Source organism: Oryza glaberrima, chromosome 2 (genome assembly GCF_000147395.1).
Source record: "Oryza glaberrima chromosome 2, OglaRS2, whole genome shotgun sequence".
Lineage (NCBI taxonomy): Eukaryota > Viridiplantae > Streptophyta > Magnoliopsida > Poales > Poaceae > Oryza > Oryza glaberrima.
The window spans coordinates 6246833-6264358 of NC_068327.1; the positions used below are offsets into that span (position 1 = coordinate 6246833).

Consider the following 17526-nt stretch of genomic DNA (forward strand, 5'->3'; position numbering starts at 1 on the left):
TATACTATTAAACTTGCTCTGAGAGTCATGTGGCATGTGCTGGTCACGGTGAATATTGTGTCGCGCGTACAGACAAATATTGGGAGGAATCGGGAGAAGGCTTTATAGCTAGTGATGGCGCATAGCGGCACTGTGCAGAACTGCAGATGCGCAGCCCTGCACTGCACACATGTACATCCAGATCAATATAGTTGCCAAAGTAATCGTCAAAAGGAGTATGCTTCATCGTCGCTGGTGCAACACCGAACTAATCATTCGTCTTCCGTCGACTCGCGCTTCATCAACATGATTTCTCCGTCAACCTATTTATCATCAACAACACAGCAGCATCGCGGTGCTGTGCGCATATTTGCATATATAGCCCGATATTATCAGAGGGATCAAATATACGTCATAGTGCTGCGAGGCCGCGAAACCTGACCGACAGAAAAGTAAAGTAGAGCATAGATGTGAACTTGTTGTCATGGATACGTTGTTGTCATGGATACGTTGTGAACTTGTTCTCATGGATTTAAGTATCCCAGCGACAGTAAACACATGCACACGTCATCTTTATTAATCAATTAACATGAGCTAAAAATAAAAACAAGACTAGTATGACCCTCACGAGCGTTGGACCGTCTAACTTCTCAAATATCAGAGCTGGATATTTATTTGTATAGATTTGGGAGGAGTTTGAGCCTTATTGACAATGGACTAACCATGATTTATACATATTTATATTCTCGTTCGTGATACAATATCGATGTGAATATCTATTTGTATAAACTTGGGAGAAGTTTAAGGTGGTGTTTGGATTCAAGGACTAAATTTTAGGCCCTGTCACATTGGATGTTTGACACTAATTAGAAGTTTTAAACGTAAACTAATGAAAAACCCCATTCCATAACCCTGGACTAATTCGCGAGACAAATCTATTGTGCATAATTAATCCATGATTAGCCCATATAATGCTACAGCAAGCATGTTCTAATTATGGATTAATCAGGCTTAAAAAATTTGTCACGTAAATTAGCTCTCATTTAATATTAATGTCCAAACATCCAATATGATAGGGACTAAAATTTAGTATCTGAATCCAAACACCTCCTAAGCCTTATTGGCGTCAGACTGTTGACAGAAAACACGTGGCCTGGGAGATCTGTTTAACTCTAGTGCAGGTCCAAAACTCGCCTTCGGATGTATTAGCATGCCAATTGATTTGATCCTGTAATCAACAAGAAATAGAAGCAAAGAAACCGTAGTTAAATCTATAAATGATAGCCGATCGGCTAGATGCCGATGACATATCATTTATCTTTGGGCCGATGTCATCCATGTATCGATCGGCAGTCATGAATAAGTAAAGAAGAACTAAATCTACTCGATCGGCTGTAGATATTAACGATATATACTCCTTATATCGATGTATACTTAAATCAAGTGATTGGGATAGATCGGTCATCATACCGAGACAGTATAAATCACTTAGATCGAAATATATGTCAATAATAAGACTATATATGTTTATAGCATAGCCGATTAGATAGATCTAGCATGTATCGGCTAATACTCCGATACTACTCTATATCAAGATATTAAAGCAAGTATAATATATTGAGCAAAAGCCTAACATACTTAGATACAGCAACATCTTAACATAAAGGGCAGATTTAATATGTCAATAAGGCATATAGAACAAATGAAGTTAAACCAGATACGATCGGCTGAAACTTCGATGCTATTCTAATCGGCAACTAGAAGGCAGGCTAGAGATCGATATTCTAAGCACGACTTAATAGATCAAACTCAACTGATACAGCATTAAGTATGAAAAGAAGAACAATATCTAGACAATCGAGCCGCTAGAAGTTTCATATAATGGTAGATATCTCATATAATCTAGATCAACATCAAAATCTAACCTAATCGGCTGCCCTCTGCATACAGATGTTAGCCGATAGTATATTAGATGGCGATATTGCTAGAGATTATGTAAGATATATGATAACTCGACGAATTATATAAATAAGATTAGAGTATCATAAAGATGGAAGCACTAATCCTAAGAAAACAATCCGTCATAACGAATTTTACCTCTTGTTGAAGATCGAAATCGATGCAGCTCAACCCGAAAGCAAGAACTCGTCGAAACTAAAGCAAAAAGGGTGGCGATGCGCCGAGATTATATTGAACGTGTGTGTTAAAATTACATAGGGCTCGGGGTCTATTTATACCCGAGGATTACAAGATATGCCCATACCGGACACGACCACTATCTCTAACAAACTCTAAGATACCACGAGTCTTTGCGGCAGACTTTTGTCCACACTTATCTATAAGAAATTTACATAAAATATCCTAATTAATAGATACAATTGCCTTCCCAGGACTCCATCCATACGTGATAATCATCTTGAAGTACATTAACTTGAACCCGATGTCGCGTACAAGTCATATTGTCGGAATCGGCTATATCGGCTTATTTAGCTCGACTCAGACTCAGCCGATCCCAACCGTAGCCGATCCGGGCATCAGCCGATTTCTGCTCTGTTTCCGAACTCGATACCGCTTCCGACTTTGCTTCGATCTAATCTTCTCTCCGAGGCTGATGTTACCAAATTTAGTTGTTAACACAGACCAACAAGGCTCAAACTGAATTTATTAAAAAAAAATGCAGTTTGTTGAGAATGATGACCGAAATTAACTTAAAGAAATAGGGACTGTCTAGTATTGTCAACTAAAAAAATCACAACCTTAACCTCACCCTTTTTTTCCCTTTTCCTTTTCCCGTGTTCGTAAGTTCTAGTTCCCAACTCCCTTCGCCTCACTTTTCGCGCGTACGTTTCCCAAACTGCTAATGGTACCTTTTTTAAAAAAAAAATTATACGAAAGTTGTTTAAAAAATCATATTGATCATTTTTGAAAAAAAAAAGCTAATACGTAATTAATCACATTCTAATTCTAATGCATCGCTCCGTTTTCCGTGCACAGGAGATATTTTCCCCGCCCATTCCAGCGAACACAGCCGGAGCTAGTCCTGCTCATCCGCATCTTGGAAGAAGAAATGAGCAAAATACAACACGCAAAAGAGTGTTTCCCTATGCTGACGGCTCAAGTCTTCTTTTTCTTTTTTCGAACGACTTACACTGGATGGTGCGAAGTTCTATTGATAGAACAAGAAAAAATTAAAAGATTACAATCTGTAAGGTCGTAACCAGGAAAAACGAGGCTTAAAGTCTTCAAGATAAGTTTTTAAAACGAGTCCAAGCCGCCGGGAAGACTGCGAATTTGCAAACCCGTCGAATGCCAGCCAGTGCACCCACAACTTGTTACTTGGCTTGAATCAAACTACACAGTGGCAAGTGCTCCTTCCAGCTATATATTAATCACATCATAACCTTCAATTTGCCTTAAGAGATATAGCAGAAAAGAAAGGACCAACCAACAGCGGCAGCAATGGTGTTGATCCACCATACCCATGACCATGAGCTTCTCTTGCTCGCCATCATCATCTTCCTTTCGTGCTCTAACAATGGCCATGCCTCCCCGGCCTCACCTTCTTCATCCACCACCACCAACGTCACCGACCGCCTTGCGCTCATGTCATTCAGGTCGCTCATAAGGAGTGACCCAACCCAGGCACTCGCATCCTGGGGCAACCAATCCATCCCGATGTGCCAATGGCGTGGTGTGGCGTGTGGGCTGAGTGGACGCCGCACAGGCCGTGTGGTGGCGCTGGACCTCACCAAGCTCAACCTTGTAGGCGCCATCTCACCTTTGCTCGGCAACCTCACATACCTGAGGCGGCTCCATCTCCACAAGAATCGCCTCCATGGCGAGATACCGTCGGAGCTCGGCCATCTCCGAGACCTGAGACACCTCAACCTCAGCTACAACTCTATCCAAGGGCTGATCCCGGCGACGCTTTCAACCTGCAGAGGAATGGAGAACATTTGGCTCTACAGCAACAAGCTGCAGGGCCAAATACCAAGTGAGTTTGAATCCCTGCAAAATCTTCAGGCACTTGTTCTTGGGGAAAATAGACTTACTGGAAGCATCCCTTCATTCATTGGAAGCCTCGCGAATCTGAAATTTCTAATCCTAGAAGAAAACAACTTTACAGGAGAAATTCCATCAGACATAGGCAGACTGGCCAATCTCACTGTTCTAGGACTAGGTTCTAATAAACTCTCAGGACCAATTCCTGCCTCAATAGGAAATCTCTCGGCACTACAATTTCTTAGTGTCTTCTCTAATAACCTGGTAGGAAGCATCCCACCGATGCAACGCTTGTCCTCTCTCGAATTCTTTGAACTAGGGAAGAACAATATCGAAGGAAGCATCCCAACTTGGCTGGGAAACCTCTCATCATTACTTACTGTGAAACTTGGAGGCAATAGACTAGATGGGAACATCCCTGAATCACTGGGGAAACTGAAGTTGCTTACATCTCTTGATCTATCAAGTAATAATCTAGTGGGCCCAGTACCTGATACTATTGGAAACCTATATTCCATTAAGCAGTTTCATGTAGAAAATAATGAGCTAGAAGGTTCTTTACCTTCTTCAATATTCAATCTTTCCTCTCTTGAAGAACTCAACTTACAAACCAACAACCTAAATGGGACCATTCCACTTGACTTAGGCAACCGCCTGCCAAAGCTCCAGTTATTCCTAATATCTGAAAACCAGTTTCATGGCTCAATTCCACCCTCCCTGTGCAATATTTCTACGCTTAGATGGATCCAAACAGTAAACAATTCTTTGTCAGGAACCATCCCCCAATGCATAGGAATCAACCAAAAGAGCTTATATTCCGTAACTTTTGCAGTGAATCAGTTTGAAACGAGTAATAAATATGGTTGGAGCTTCATGTCTAGTTTAACTAACTGCAGCAATTTGCGACTACTTGATGTGGGTGACAACAAGCTTACAGGTGAGCTACCAAATTCAATTGGCAATCTTTCCACACGTCTTGAGTATTTTGTCACCAACTACAACAGTATGACTGGCAAAATACCTGAAGGGCTAGGGAATCTGGTCAGCTTGAAGTTCATCGAGATGAACAATAACTTCTACGAGGGCACAATACCAGACTCTCTTGGCAAACTCAAGAACCTGAATAGACTATATCTCACTAACAACAACCTTTCAGGATCCATTCCATCAAGTATCGGCAACCTTCGTATGCTAACAATATTATCTGTTGCAGGCAATGCACTTAGTGGAGAAATACCCCCCAGTCTCAGCAATTGCCCTTTGGAACAGTTGGAACTCTCATACAATAATCTTACTGGGTTGATTCCAAAAGAACTTTTCGCCATCTCTGTCTTGTCTACTTCTTTGATTTTGGATCATAATTTTATAACTGGGCCTCTGCCCTCTGAAGTGGGTAATCTAACAAACCTTGCATTACTTGATTTCTCTAGCAATTTGATTTCTGGAGAGATCCCGTCCTCCATTGGTGAGTGCCAGAGTCTACAATATCTCAATACATCTGGAAACTTACTCCAAGGGCAAATTCCACCATCACTAGATCAACTAAAGGGCCTCCTGGTGCTTGATCTTTCTCATAATAATTTATCCGGAAGCATCCCTAAGTTCCTTGGGACCATGACAGGGCTTGCTAGTTTGAATCTTTCATTCAACAACTTTGAGGGTGATGTCCCAAAAGATGGAATCTTTAGCAATGCAACTCCTGCTTTAATTGAGGGAAATAATGGCCTATGTAATGGAATCCCTCAACTGAAGTTGCCACCCTGCTCTCATCAGACAACAAAACACAAGAAGCAAACATGGAAAATTGCCATGGCAATTTCTATATGCAGCACAGTTCTATTTATGGCAGTAGTAGCCACATATTTCGTGTTCCACAAACGGGCCAAGAAGACAAATGCAAACCGACAAACATCACTTATTAAAGAGCAGCATATGAGAGTTTCTTACACTGAATTGGCTGAAGCAACAAAAGGTTTTACTTCTGAGAACCTCATTGGAGCAGGGAGCTTCGGCTCTGTGTACAAGGGAAGAATGAAAATCAATGACCAACAAGTAGCTGTTGCTGTGAAAGTGTTCAACCTCAAGCAGCGTGGTTCATCTAAGAGTTTTGCAGCAGAATGTGAGACTTTAAGATGTGTTCGACATCGGAACCTTGTAAAGGTACTGACCGTATGCTCAAGTATCGATTTTCAGGGCCGTGATTTCAAGGCCATTGTATACAAGTTCCTACCGAATAGAAATTTAGATCAATGGCTACACCAAAATATCATGGAAGATGGTGAACACAAGGCATTAGATCTCATCACGCGACTAGAAATCGCAATTGATGTGGCATCCTCACTTGAATATCTTCACCAATATAAGGCATCGCCAATCATTCACTGTGATCTTAAGCCAAGCAATGTTCTCCTCGACGATGAGATGGTTGCACATGTTGGTGATTTTGGCCTTGCAAGATTTCTTCACCAGGACCCAGAGCAATCAAGTGGTTGGGCATCAATGAGAGGCACAACTGGTTATGCTGCTCCAGGTAAGCTCCTAATTGTTGTAGCTTTTTTTTAATCATATTTCATATTATATGTATCCTACTATGCTGGATTCAGCCAAAATGGAGTAAGACTTATTGGTACTTCATTTTACTACATAGACAAGTTTTGATGAAACTCTTATTTCCCTAGGAATTTGAAAGGGGAAAAATGAACAAGTATATGGTAGCAAAATGTTGTATCCTGTAAATGGATTTCGCACAAACATAAATAGGCTTGTGGAGTTATTTTCTCATAAGCCATTTCTTATTTTTAGAGTATGGACTGGGCAACGAAGTCTCAATCCATGGCGATGTATATAGCTATGGTATATTGTTGCTGGAGATGTTTAGCGGGAAGAGACCAACAGACAGCAAATTTGGAGAATCCCTTGGCCTCCATAATTATGTCAATATGGCATTGCCAGACAGGACGGCTAGTGTCATAGACCTTAGCTTACTAGAAGAGACAGTGGATGGCGAAGCAAAGACATCAAAATCTAACCAGACAAGAGAAATGAGAATTGCTTGCATTACCTCAATTCTGCATGTTGGAGTTTCCTGTTCAGTGGAGACACCAACAGATCGCATGCCAATCGGAGATGCCCTGAAAGAGCTGCAGAGAATAAGAGACAAGTTCCACAGGGAGTTGCAAGGAGCAGGAGCGACAAACCATCAAGACATTCAAATCTGTTGATGCGCAGCAACCAACCGGATCAATAAAGGCGTAAAGAGCTGCAAGATTTCTGCTACTCCTTGCCATCTACGCTAGCCAAAATAAAATCATAATGTTGCAAATTACAAAGTTTGGCATTCTGTTTGATCCTTGCCATGAAGATCTTGTACATACTATGAACCAACCACATCTTGGCAAATCACATTATTATATGCTTTTCCTTTGTTGATATTTCTTCCTCACAAAACCATATATGCCTTTCTATTCCCCTTTTGTAAGTGACACAGTAAACCTAGTCGCAGTGAATCTCTAAAAAAAAAAAACACTATACGCTTGCATCTTAGTTTAACTACCCGCAGGATTCCATCCATCCAGGTGAGTTCCCCTTCCTTTGTTTCCATTAGGTAATCACAGAATCACAGTAGATCACTACATATATATGAACGAAAGTGGGGAAGAGGGCGTTCCTTCACCTCCGGGGTAGCGAACGCGTCACGCTAGAAGGAGAAGAGGCGTGTCGCGGGCGCGGGCCGGGAGCTCCGCTGCCGGCGCCGGGGTTGCGGCTTCACGGCGAGCTTCGCCTGGATGCGGGGCCAGCGGCGCTCGCCGCCGACGGCGTCGGATCTCCGGTGGGCCGTGGGGCGCCGCGTGGCGGAGAGAGAAATGGGAGTGAGGGAGAGAACCCACCGAAGCAAAAGGGGAGAGTACATTTGGGCTTTGGGCTTTGCTTAATGGGCTATTCCTCCTAAGGCCGACACGCATGTGGATCCATGAATTTTGGAGGGTTTTTGGAAAAAGTACACCGAAGGTCCCTCAACTTGTCATCGAATTACAAAATCGTCCTCCAATCACAAAACCAGATACAGGAGATCCCTTAAGTTACAAAACCATTCACTTTAGTCCCTTCCGTGGTTTTGACTCAGGTGGTGGCTGAGTCAGCGTGGGACCCACGTGGGCCCCACATGTCAGTGTGTACAGTCAGCACCTCTCTCCTTCCACTGTTTTCTCACCTCCTCTCTCTCACTCGGGCAGGGCAGCGGCAGGTGGGGAGGAGACCGGCGGGTCGGCGGGGCGAGGCAGGAGAGGAGGTGCGGCAGCTGGCGGCGGCAGCGGGAGCATGGGGAGGCCCAGCTGCCCGTCTGCACCGACGCCGCCGCGGCGCGCCGTCGTGGTTGCGGGAGAGGCTGTCGACGATGAGGAAGAGCTGGGCAGCGACGGTGGGGAGGTGGGCGTGGGCGGTTGCCGGCGGAGGAAGAGATGGGCGGCGGCGACAGTGGGCGAGGAGCTGGGCCGTAGAGGCGATGTGTCCGGCCTGTACTTTGATCGTCTCAGGGGCAGTACTATCACAATTTCAAGTTCACCTGTCTCTTTTGTTCTTGAGAGAAGTTCAGTTGTTTCCAACGAAAGTCAACGCTTTGCTCCTCTCTCAAGGCCTCGATACAGGATTTTTTGTTTGAAAAGGAGGATTTTCGGTATTGATTCCAAGTCAATGGTACTAGTTTTGCTCAAGTAAACAAAAGCACAAAACACACATACATGTCGAGTTCTAACATGTTGCTAGTGGATGAAAAACGCCTCAGCTTTTACAGTTAGTGTCATGAAGATCTGCTAGATTTTTTTCTTATGTCCTGATGCACTTGTTTCCTGTCAAATTTCTATGAAAATCACGCAGAATTCATACGATTTTAGACAGCCCCAACATTACACACACAAACACAAATGCATATACCATGCTCAATGTCCTGCTTGAATCTCTTGTATTCCTACAAAACAATACACATCCAATTTCTCTTTACAATTTACAAATCACTTTACTGATCATTCTGAAAGATGATCAGTTGAGAAATTTGAGGTAGTCCTTGAGGTCCGTGGGGAAGCAAGGGTACTACTGCCTCCAGAACGCGCCGTGCGCTCGCAGCATCTTCACCGCCTTGTCCTTGGTCGACGGCGAGCTCTCCACCTGCATCAGCGCCAGCAGCTTCGCCACGGCGCCTCCCACCACCATGTCCTCCAGCACCCTCTCGGCGGGGGTGGGGGCGCACGCCACCAGCCACAGCACGTTGACGGCCAGCCTCGTGGCGAGCCCGGACACCCGGAGCACGGCGCGCGCCACGGCGGCCACCGCCAGCCCGTGCTAGGCGAAGGCCAGCCGCCCCTCGGGGCACTTACACAGGCGCTTCAGGAGGAGGAGCGACCGCTCGGCGACGTGGCGGTTGGCGTCGAGGAGGAGCACGTGGTCTTGCCGTACTTGAAGAACCACCGCTCCATGCTGCGGCGGTCGTAGGTGACGCCGGTGGCCACCGTGACGGGGTCCTCCATTAGCTCCATCGAGATGGGGCACTGGAACAGGGAAGGAGGCTCCATGGCCGTCGTCCTGGTCGCCCGGCGGCCGCCGCCCTCCTCCTCCCACCACCGCGCTCGCCTCCGGCCCCGTGCCGTTCCTCGTCGTCGACAGCCTCTCCCGCAACCACGACGGCGCGCCGCGGCGGCATCGGGGCAGACGGGGCAGCTGGGCCTCCCCATGCTCCCGCCGCCGCCGCCGCCGCCGCCGCCGGCTGCCGCACCTCCTCTCCTGCCTCGCCCCGCCGGCCCGCCGGCCTCCTCCCCACCTGCCGCCGCCCTGCCTCGAGTGAGAGAGAGGAGGGCAGGAGGCGAGAAAACAGGGGAAGGAGAGAGGTGATGGCGTGGACAGTCCGACAGGTGGGCCCCATGTGGGTCCCCCGCTGACTTAGCCGCCACGTCGGAGAAAACTGGGTTCAAAACCACTAAAGGACATAAAATAAACGGTTTTGTAAGTTGAGGGATATCGTATATCTGGTTTTACGGTTGGAGGACGATTTTGTATTTCGATGACAAGTTGAGGGACCTTTGGTGTACTTTTTCCGAGGGTTTTTCATGATTGGTTTTAGTGGATTTTATCATTCTTTGGGCTCCTTGCAATGAAAGAAAAATCAAGGAATTTTAAAAGATTTGAATCATACATTGAAATTTTCTATGAGACTCTTTTGGGACAAAATATTGGGTCTCTAAAATTTATACTCCTTATAAAAGGGAGTAATGGTGGGGTGTTGCCGTTGTTCTGTCATCATCCCACCACCAACTTTCAACTTTCTTTAAGAGAAAAAGGGACATAGTCTCACTTGTTAACTACTCATACCAACTCTCTATTTTTTCTGGGAATGAAAAATGAAAGTTTTACATAGCTCGCCAACCTTTATCGCCGCTACTGCCTCCCACGACAGGCTTACTAGGTATGCCGCCCACCTCGAGCCCACTCGTCACTGACCTCCCACTGCCATTGCTGTCTCTCACAGATGGGCCTGCCGACCATCAACCTTCTCCCTACTGGCAAGTTGTTGGGGGAAGAGAAGAGAAAAGTGAAAGTTCACTTACATGTGGCATCCATAATTTTTTTTCTGATTTGAATGCCATGTCAGTTAAAACAAACATCCATACTGTTTTAGAAGTAACTTGAACAGTTTTTGTTAAGAGGAGGGGTGAAAAATTCCGGTTATATGGTTAGGGATATCACATAAACTCGTCGTAAAGATAAAGGACAGAAAGTGGACTTATTCCACCTCTGTGCACTGACCGTTGAAGGTTTGAAGAAGCCCAAGAGAGCCCAAAGCAAGGCCCGTTTCTTCTTCTGCGGCGCCCGGCGCTCGGCGCTCGGATCAATCCCGCCGACGAGCGCCTCCGGCCGCCGCCTCCCTTCCCCCGCCGCGGGAAGCTCATGGCCCTTCCAGCGCAGCCGCTCCCGTGTCCTGAACGACCAACCGCCGCCGCCGCCCGGCCATCGCGTCATCTTCATCCACCCTCGAGGCGACCTCCCCGGAGGTAAACCGCTCCCCCCCCCCCCCCCCTCCTAATGCCTGCACGATTACTACCGATTCCTTCTACATAACTAGCAAAGTGATCCGTAGGAACATTTCTTGCAAAATGGTTGTAGATTCAGTTCTAGGTCGTCAACTCGTCCGCCTTGGAGAAGGGAATAGATCTCATAGATCGAATGGGGTTTCTACTTTCTTCTGAACAATTTTTTTTTCGAACAAATGCCCTAGTATTCAATTTTTTTTAGCCGCACAGCACTTACAAATTTGCAATTATGTATAATATAGAGCCTCTCTGTAATTGATGCTAGCTTTACATAAACAAAAAGCTGCAGAATCCGCAGCTTCCGGCACCTTATTTGTGTGTTCAATGACATGGAGCATAATATCATGCCATGCGCAAAAATGATCTTGGAATGCTTCATTGTCTTCATTGGCTTGATGTTCCTTCATTGGACACATGTTTCTCAAACTTGTCTCTTATTGCGTGCAACTCCTTCAGAGCGTCTCCGATTTGCACGCGGTCCGTTGGTGCCTCCTCTGAGCAGGAGATTCCAATGCGCATAACCGAAGTGACACAAGTAATTCTTAGATCCTTGCCGTTGTAAGAGTTTGACTTGATTGCTCCGCCATCTTCTGTCTCAGGTAGTAACTGTTGATCCAGAACATTAGCCGCATTGTCTGGCAATGCCATTTGGACATACTTGCGAAGCCCAACCGCTTCCCCGAATTCATCGTCTGTGGGTCTTTTTCTGGTGAACATCTCTAGCAACAGTATGCCATAGCTATAGACATCACCTTGAATTGAGACTTCATTGCCAATTCCATACTCTGAAACCAACAAAAGGAACTGTGAAGAAGAAGAAAAAAATGGGTACATTTCCCCATTCTACATAAAAGGGACTTCTGTCGAAATATACTCATATAATTAAGTGAGTCAGATAACAAGAAATCCTACTTTAGAAAGCAGATTTCTTGAGTTATATACACAGAAGAGAATACAGAATTATAGCAATTAGAGACTTAGAGGTGCACCTGGAGCAGCGTAACCGACTGTTCCTCTCATTGATGCCCAACCACTTGATTTCTCCGACTCCTGATGCAGAAACCTTGCAAGCCCGAAATCGCTAACATGAGCAACCATGTCACTGTCGAGGAGAACATTGCTTGGCTTAAGATCACAGTGAATGATTGGCGATGGCTTATATTGGTGAAGATATTCAAGTGAGGATGCCACATTGATTGCAATGCGTAGTCTTGCAGTGAGATCTAATGCCTTGTGTTCACTTTGTCCCATGATATTAGGGTGTAGCCATTGGTCTAAATTTCCATTTGGTAGGTACTCATATACAATGGCCTTGAACTCATTGCCCTGAAAATCAATACTCGAGCATACAGTCAATATCTTCACAAGGTTCCGGTGTCGAACACATCTCAGTGTCTCACATTCTGCCATGAAACTTTGAGATGCACCACGTTGTGTGAGGTTGAGCACCTTCACAGCAACTACTTGTTGGTCATTGTTTGTCATTCTTCCCTTATAGACCGAGCCAAAGCTTCCTGCTCCTATGAGGTTATCAGAGGCAAAACCATTTGTTGCATTGACTAATTCAGCATAAGAAACCCTCGTATATTGCTCACTAATGAGTGATATTTGTGGGTTTGGTTTTGCCTTCTTGTTCCTATAGTAGAATGCAAACAGCATAAATATTAATGTGATTAATGGCATTATGCTGCATATGGAGATTATGATGATAAGTTTCCTGGATGCCTTCTTGGTGGTTTGGTTGAAGCAGGGTGGCAATTTCATCTCTGGGATACCGCCACACAGGTCATCATTTCCAGCGAGGAAGGTAGCTGTTGCATTTAGAAAAATGCCATCTCTGGGAACTTCACCTTCAAATTTGTTGTATGAGAGGTTCAAAATAGATAGACCTCTCATGCCCCCAAGAAATGCAGGGATGCCTCCAGATAAATTATTGTCAGAAAGGTCAAGCACCAGGAGGCCCTTTAGTTGCCCAAGCGACGATGGAATTATCCCTTGGAGGGAATTTCCAGATATATTGAGCTGCTGCAAGCTCTTACATTCACCAATAGATGTAGGAATCTCTCCAGAAATGTTGTTTGAAGAAAAATCAAACTCTCCAAGATTTTTTAGATTACCCATTTCAGCTGGTAAAGCCCCCGATAAAAAATTATGTCCCAAAAACATGTTACTGGACAAAGTAGAAATGAGAAAAAGTTGTTTAGGTATCAAGCCAGTGAGGCTGTTATATGAAAGATCCAATAGTTCTAGAGGACAACTGCTAAGATTGGAAGGAATGGACCCATTGAGTGCATTTCCTTGGAGTTGTAGTAGATTTAGTCCTGTAAGATTGCCAAGAGTTGGTGGAATGGATCCAGACAGGTTATTATATGGTATAGATAATTTATTCAGCATCTTGAGTTTGCCAAGAGAAGCTGGAATAATTCCCTCTAAACGGTTAATATCCATATAAAGCAATTTTAAGTTGATCAAGTTCCCTATTCCTTCAGGTATTTTTCCTTCTATATTGTTGTTCGCTATGATAAGATAGCTCAAATGCGAAGAAAGATTCCCAATTGAACTCGGTAGCTCACCTTGAAGCTTGTTGTAACCCAAATCTAATGCATTCAAATTGCTGCAATTCGCCAAGCTGGATAAGAAAACCCAATCAGCATCATTTGTTGCTTCAAGCTGATTTTTTGAAAGGGCCACAACTGATAAGCTCTTCTGTTGAATTCCAAGACACTGAGGAATTCTTCCTGACAAAAAGTTGTATACTGTTTGCAGAACTTGAAGCATGGTGGCATTACACAAGGATGGTGGGATTGTTCCATGAAATTGATTGATGTCTACAACAAACCTTTGTAGATTCGGAAGCTTATTGCCAATATCAGGTGGAAGAGCCCCGCTGAGGCGATTGCTTTGTAAACCAAGATCATCAAGGGAGGAAAGGTTGAGCAGTGAAGGAGGAAATGAACCTTCTAGTTTATTATAATCCAGACGAAGGCTACTCAAGGCACCAAGGTTTCCAAGAGAATCTGGTATGGAGCCTGAAATAAGATTATTTTGTGAAAGATCAAGGCTAGTAAGCATCTGAAGTCTACCTAATGATTCAGGGATGTGTCCTGAGAGCCGATTTTGCTGGAGACTAACAAACACTAGAGATGAGAGGTTCCCCAACCATGCAGGCACAGTTCCTTCGAGATTGTTCTCTCCCAATTCAAGGACAAGAAGTGATGAAAGGTTTTGCAGCGATGGTATGCTCCCTGTCAACTTTGCAGAAGGGATGCTAAGGTACTTGAGTGCTGAAAGGTTTCCAAGTGAGGCAGGAATGGAGCCTGCCAGCTGATTAGAACCAAGACCTAGTCCAACAAGGCCAGCAAGATCACCTATCTCCTCTGGGATTCCCCCAGTGAGGTTGCTGAATTGCAGGTTCAGAGTCATGAGGTTTGCAAGGTTTCCAATCTCTGATGGGATGCTTCCGGTGAGGGTGTTCATGCCAAGGCTGAGTACCCTGAGGCCGCGCAACGAGCAGAGCTCCGGCGGTATCTCGCCGTGGAACCTGTTGTTGTACAGAGCGAGGATCTCGAGGCCGGTGCAGTTGGCGAGCGACGCCGGGATCTGCCCCTGGAAGGCGTTGTCACTGAGGTTGAGGTGTCTGAGCTCAGCGAGGCCGCCGAGCTCCGGCGGGAGGACGCCGTGCAGCCGGTTGCCGGCGAGGTGGAGCCGCCTCAGGTATGTGAGGTTGCCGAGGTCCGGTGGCACCGTGCCACGGAGGCCAAGCCCCGGCAGCTCCAGCGCCACGACGCGGCCGCGGCGCCGGCCTCTCGCGCCGCACGCCACGCCGCGCCACCGGCACACGGGGACGGACCGGTTCCCCCACGTCGGCGGCGGCGGCGAGCCACTGCCCGTCGACATGCGCGCCATGAACGCCATCAGCGCGAGGCCGTCGTCGACGTCGACCGCCGCCGCGGCGGCGGCGGCTGCTAGCCACGCCAGTGGCCATACCGCGGCGAGCAAGAGACGCTTGCCGGCGAGTGCCATTGGTGTCACTGTCACGTAAGAACGGTGTGCAAACTGCATGGAAATTGCTATACTGATGCGAGAGTTGATCATATCTGTGCATATAAAGCCTTTTTATATGATTATAGGTACCCATTTTATATCGGTTTCTGTTTCTGTTTATATTAGTATGATTTTCAAATTGCTAAATGATAAAGTCTGCACAAAATTTTCTCTATAGAAATTATTTTACAATATTCTATTTTTTAAGTTTGTAATAATTAAAGTTCAATTAATTATGTGTTAATGGTTTTGTTGTTTTTTCGCTAATTTCATCTTCATTTTCGATGCATAGACAGTTGCTTTCAATCCAATTCCAGTAGTCCATTCTTGTGGAAATACATCACTGAATTTGTCCACGGTCCACATTTTTGGTTTCTGGTTATTTCTGCCGCATTGCCAGTTTGTTATGGAGTTGCTACTTGCTAGTCTTCTGCAGAGACCATGGACCAGCTTGATTGATTAACCAGCGATTGCGAGGTAATTTACTACCATGCTGAATCGCTGGACATACGAAAAAAAATCAAGGGCTACAATTATCTGAACATGCAAAGGGAAATTCAATGAGTCAGCTCTATTTTTTTTTTTTGAAGGAAGATGAGTCAGCTCTATAGGAAAGCAAAGCAATGGCTTTCAGGGTTGTTGTCTGATAGTGGGATAACTACTGGAGCTTATCCTGTTGATGCTTATTGACCAGCGCACCAAGGTTGACCAATTGTGCTGCAACTTGCTGATGGGCAAAGCAGCAGCGGCGCGAGATAACTGAACATTTCGGCATTTTTGTTGCTGTTAAATGTCGAGAACATTTGTCCATTGTACGTGTTGGTGTAGGCGAGAAGGCCCCATTCTTATGTAAAAAGGAAACCATTATTTTTCAAGTGATCTGTCTCAAAATAATTTGATTCTCAATTCATCTTAGAGAGAACGAACTAAGTATAGAGAACATATTTTCCTTTGCGCACGATTCTCAAAATACAGGCATAGGAAAAATGCATGAGTAAAATGCCATCGCACTTTAAATCCTAAATCCTAAGTAAATAAAACACAGAAAACCATTTGGATGGAGCACACAAAAAATACACGATTTTGACAAAGAAAAATTCCAAGAACTTGGAGCTCATATTTCTAACAAAACATTTCATTCCAAAGGAATTTTTTTTAAAAAAAAACTAGCATATTGCCCGTGCATTTGCAACGTGATTTTAGTTAAAGAAAATTATTATTAACATATTATCACCATCCCTTAATTGTTATACATATTTGTTACTAACATATTGATCATTTGATCCCCACTATATCTTTTTGGCAATTGCTTATTTGACCCTGTTATGAAGTCCAACTACTAATTCGACCCTACTTTTTTAAATTTGCTCATTTGACCTCATTTTTCAAAATTGAAGATGAAGACTGGCCCTATTTTGTGTAGGCAAGATAACGGTGTTAACTGAGTGATGATTTGTCATCTTTACCCTGGCTCATTTGACTCTATTATATGAAAGCATCTTGTGTTTGGAGATTCTTAACATATTTATAATGAATTTGATATGGCCTTGATAGATTTGTGACAATTTTGACAGATTTGGTCTCAATTTTTTAAATTTAGTTTCAGTTTGACAATTTTGACTTTAATTTTTTTAAAAAATTGACAAAACGGTTGATATACAAAATTATTCCTCCTATTTTGTCCATCCCAAATTAGATACAATAATAAAGCAAAAGCTCAGAAGCAGTCAAAGAGATTGAACTCGATCACAGCTAGGGTCAACGTTTCGAGATTGAACTCAAGAATGTGATGCCCAGACACAGATAGCAACCAGTAGAGGGCATTGGCAACAAGTATGGCAGGTGAACCAAAATGGTAGATGGTTGATACAGGCCCTGTGAAGATGGCATCACCCCATTCGCCGGTCGCCGATGAGTAAACGGATGCCAAGATGAGGTGGGGATTGGGATGGGATAGGATTGATTAGTATTGGGGGCATTTTGGTCACTTTAGGGTTGTAAATTTATTATTTTCTTCAACGGTGGATTGAAAACAGGGTCAAACGGAAACTTTGATTTTGAAAAACGAGATCAAATAAGCAAACCTGAAAAAAATAAAGTCAAATTGGTAGTTAGACTTTAAAATAGAGTCAAATAAACAATTGTCCCTACAAATAAACTATCTTAAAACTTATTTCCAAATCTTTCTCAAGCTTCTCGCCAAAGGTTGGCACGGTGCATGGATGGCCCCACGCCGAATCCGGCCGGTGGCGGCGCGGGCGAGCCAGCGCGGCCTGGTGCAGCTGGCGGGCTGGCAGGAGGATGGCGCAGCCGTGGGTGACGGTGGCGATGGGCCGGCGCGACGCGGCAGCGCGGCCAGGAGACTCGCGGCGACGGCGGCGACAGCCGGTAGCCGACGGGAGGAGCGGCTCCGCCTAGTTGGTCG

At 44.9% G+C, this 17526-nt stretch overlaps 2 protein-coding genes across 2 annotated transcripts; one reads left to right on the plus strand and one right to left on the minus strand.

Moving 5' to 3' along the window:
* Positions 1-3438: 3438 nt before the first annotated feature.
* Positions 3439-7537, plus strand: LOC127761723 (receptor kinase-like protein Xa21). The gene is made up of 2 exons (XM_052286052.1): positions 3439-6511; positions 6784-7537. Exons 1-2 carry the CDS (start codon positions 3439-3441, stop codon positions 7200-7202), a joined length of 3492 nt encoding a protein of 1163 aa, XP_052142012.1. The 3' UTR covers positions 7203-7537.
* A 3605-nt stretch (positions 7538-11142) lies between these two features.
* LOC127761731 (putative receptor-like protein kinase At3g47110) lies at positions 11143-15080 on the minus strand. Its single transcript, XM_052286062.1, has 2 exons — positions 12047-15080; positions 11143-11842 (listed from the first exon to the last, which is right to left on the minus strand). The coding sequence occupies exons 1-2, from the start codon at positions 15078-15080 to the stop codon at positions 11442-11444; spliced, it is 3435 nt and encodes a 1144-aa protein (XP_052142022.1). The 3' UTR covers positions 11143-11441.
* Between the last annotated feature and the right edge of the window lie 2446 nt (positions 15081-17526).

Excerpts from the sequence above, each read along its gene's own strand:
- LOC127761731 (XM_052286062.1), bottom strand. The coding sequence starts at position 15,080 with ATGGCACTCGCCGGCAAGCGTCTCTTGCTCGCCGCGGTATGGCCACTG. Across the intron at positions 11,843-12,046 it reads AGTCGGTTACGCTGCTCCAG|AGTATGGAATTGGCAATGAA; the intron begins GTGCACCTCTAA and ends TGTTGGTTTCAG.
- LOC127761723 (XM_052286052.1), top strand. The coding sequence starts at position 3,439 with ATGGTGTTGATCCACCATACCCATGACCATGAGCTTCTCTTGCTCGCC. Across the intron at positions 6,512-6,783 it reads AACTGGTTATGCTGCTCCAG|AGTATGGACTGGGCAACGAA; the intron begins GTAAGCTCCTAA and ends TCTTATTTTTAG.